General features: G+C 53.9%; 1 protein-coding gene across 1 annotated transcript; it reads right to left on the bottom strand.

Moving 5' to 3' along the window:
* Positions 1 to 347: 347 nt before the first annotated feature.
* Positions 348 to 1280, bottom strand: LOC310918477 (olfactory receptor 14J1-like; the record flags this gene model as incomplete). Its single annotated transcript, XM_083877334.1, has 1 exon — positions 348 to 1280. The coding sequence occupies one exon, from the start codon at positions 1278 to 1280 to the stop codon at positions 348 to 350; it is 933 nt and encodes a 310-aa protein (XP_083733460.1).
* Between the last annotated feature and the right edge of the window lie 1130 nt (positions 1281 to 2410).

Genomic DNA, 2410 nt, shown 5'->3' on the forward strand with positions numbered 1-2410 from the left:
TCCTGGGCACAGCTGCTGTGCCAGCCCTGATCTGCCCCCAGCTCTGCACACAGACATTGCTGCTGCAGCTGCAGACAAGGGAACAAAAGGGGCATCTCTGCTGAAAACTTGCCCAGGAGATCCTTGAGTTCCTTTAAAGCCACCAAGAGTACAGCCCCTCAATGACACAGTCTGTGGCCACAGGGATGGTCAAGAGAAATAAAATGAGAAATGGCACAAACAGTGACATTTCTTTCTGGTTAAGAATTATGAAGTAAAACAAACAAAGAGGAACTCCAAAATGAAATCAACAAGAATTATCAAAGAATACTTTTATTACAAATTAATTGCAGAAATTGGCCAGCAGTTTAATGTTTCTGAAACCATCCAGTCATCAGTTTCCACACTGCAGCCTTAAGCTCCTGGTTCCTCAGGCTGTAGATGAGGGGGTTCAGGGCTGGAGACACCACCGAGTACAGAACTGACAGGGCCAGATCCAGGGATGGGAAGGAGTTGGAGGGCAACTTCAGATGAGCAAACAGGGCAGTGCTCACAAACAGGGAGACCACGGCCAGGTGAGGGAGGCAGGTGGAAAAGGCTTTGTGCCGTCCCTGCTCAGAGGGGATCCTCAGCACAGCCATGAAGATCTGCACATAGGAGAAAACAATGAACACAAAACACCCAAGTGCTAAATAGGCACTAACTGCAATGAACCCAAGTTTCCTGAGGTTGGAGCGTGAACAGGAGAGCTTGAGGATCTGGGGGATTTCACAGAAGAACTGGCCCAGGGTATTGCCATGGCACAGGGGCAGGGAAAATGTATTGACTGTTTGCAAAAGAGCATTGAGAAAGGCACTGGCCCAGGCAGCTGCTGCCATGTGGGCACAAGCTCTGCTGCCCAGGAGGGTCCCGTAGTGCAGGGGTTTGCAGATGGACACGTAGCGGTTGTAGCACATGATGGTCAGGAGACAAAATTCTGCTGTGATAAAGAACAGAAAGAAAAAGAGCTGAGCAGCACATCCTGTGTAGGAGATGTCCCTGGTGTCCCAGAGGGAATTGTGCATGGCTTTGGGGACAGTGGTGCAGATGCAGCCCAGGTCACTGAGGGCCAGGTGGAGCAGGAAGAAGAACATGGGGCTGTGCAGGTGGTGGCCGCAGGCTGCGGCGCTGATGACGAGGCTGCTGGCCAGGAGGGCAGCCAGGGAGATGCCCAGGAAGAGGCAGGAGTGTAGGAGCTGCAGCTGCCTCGTGTCTGCCAATGCCAGCAGGAGGAAGTGGCTGATGGAGCTGCTGTTGGACATTTGTGGTGTCTTGGTATGGGGATCTGTAAAAAGAGTAATCATGGAATAGTTCAGTTTGGAGAGGACTTTGAATATCCCAGCACAGCTTGGTGGCACTTTCCCCCCACTGCCTGCCCAGGGCTCTGCTGCCTGGAGCTGTCCCAGCCTGCAGCTGCTTCCCTGTGCCCAGGGCTGGGCCCTGCCAGTGCTGCCAGAGCCCAGCCCAGCCCTGGGGGCTCAGCTCTGCCCTGCAGAGCCCTCCCAGCTCAGGCACTGCCCAGGGGCAGCTCTGGCTCTGCAGGCTCTGATGGCAACATCAGAGCAACCCTGAGGAGGCTGGAAAAGTGATTCTGGTGCTGCCTGCAAGGGGCCCTGTGCTGATTTCTGTCACTGCCTGGTTTATTAAGATCTGAGAGAAAATAGTTTTATTTTTCTAACCCTGAACTGAGTGATGAATATATATGTGCAATTTCCAATCAAGGCTATCCAAAGTAGTAGATTAAAATGCAGGATTTCCCTGTTTTAGCAGCCCCTGCCTTGCTGTGCTCCTTGAATAACATACTTGGAAATTTTCTGGAGTTATATATAATTCTGAGTACAGTCCTGAACACTGCAGCATCCTCACTACACAAGGAGAACACTTCCAAGCCTTACCAGCTGTCTCCTTCCACCCAGATCTTGTCCCCCAGTGCTGGGAGCAGCTCCCAGGGCTGGCTGAGAGCTGTCCCTGGCAGGCAGCAGAGTCCCTGCCCCAGCACAGCGCCCTGGGCTGCAGGACCCTGCTCTGCACGACAGCCCTGGGCACCCCTGGCTGCTCTACACAGGAGACAAGCAGAGAATGTACTCACAGAGTCTGTAGGCATTGGCATGTTCCAGCTTTAGGAGAGGACTGCAGGAGCTGCAGCTGCATTGTCCTGCAGCCAGAGGTTCCTGTGCCAAGGGCTGGGAGTGATTCTCCCCCAGGCACTTGTCAGCCCCTTCCCAGCCCTGAGTGATTGAAGCTCTCTGTGCCTGTGTGCTGTGCCCGGGGTGGCTGCAGGCAGTGCCCCAGCCCTGCTGGGCTGGGAGAAGAGCTGCTCATCAAGAGAAAGGTGGTTTTGAAGCTCTTCTTGGTTGCCAGGAGCTGCCTCTGTGCCAGGAGCCCAGCCCAG

The sequence above is a fragment of the Zosterops lateralis genome, assembly GCF_965231275.1.
Source record: "Zosterops lateralis genome assembly, chromosome: 23".
NCBI lineage: Eukaryota > Metazoa > Chordata > Aves > Passeriformes > Zosteropidae > Zosterops > Zosterops lateralis.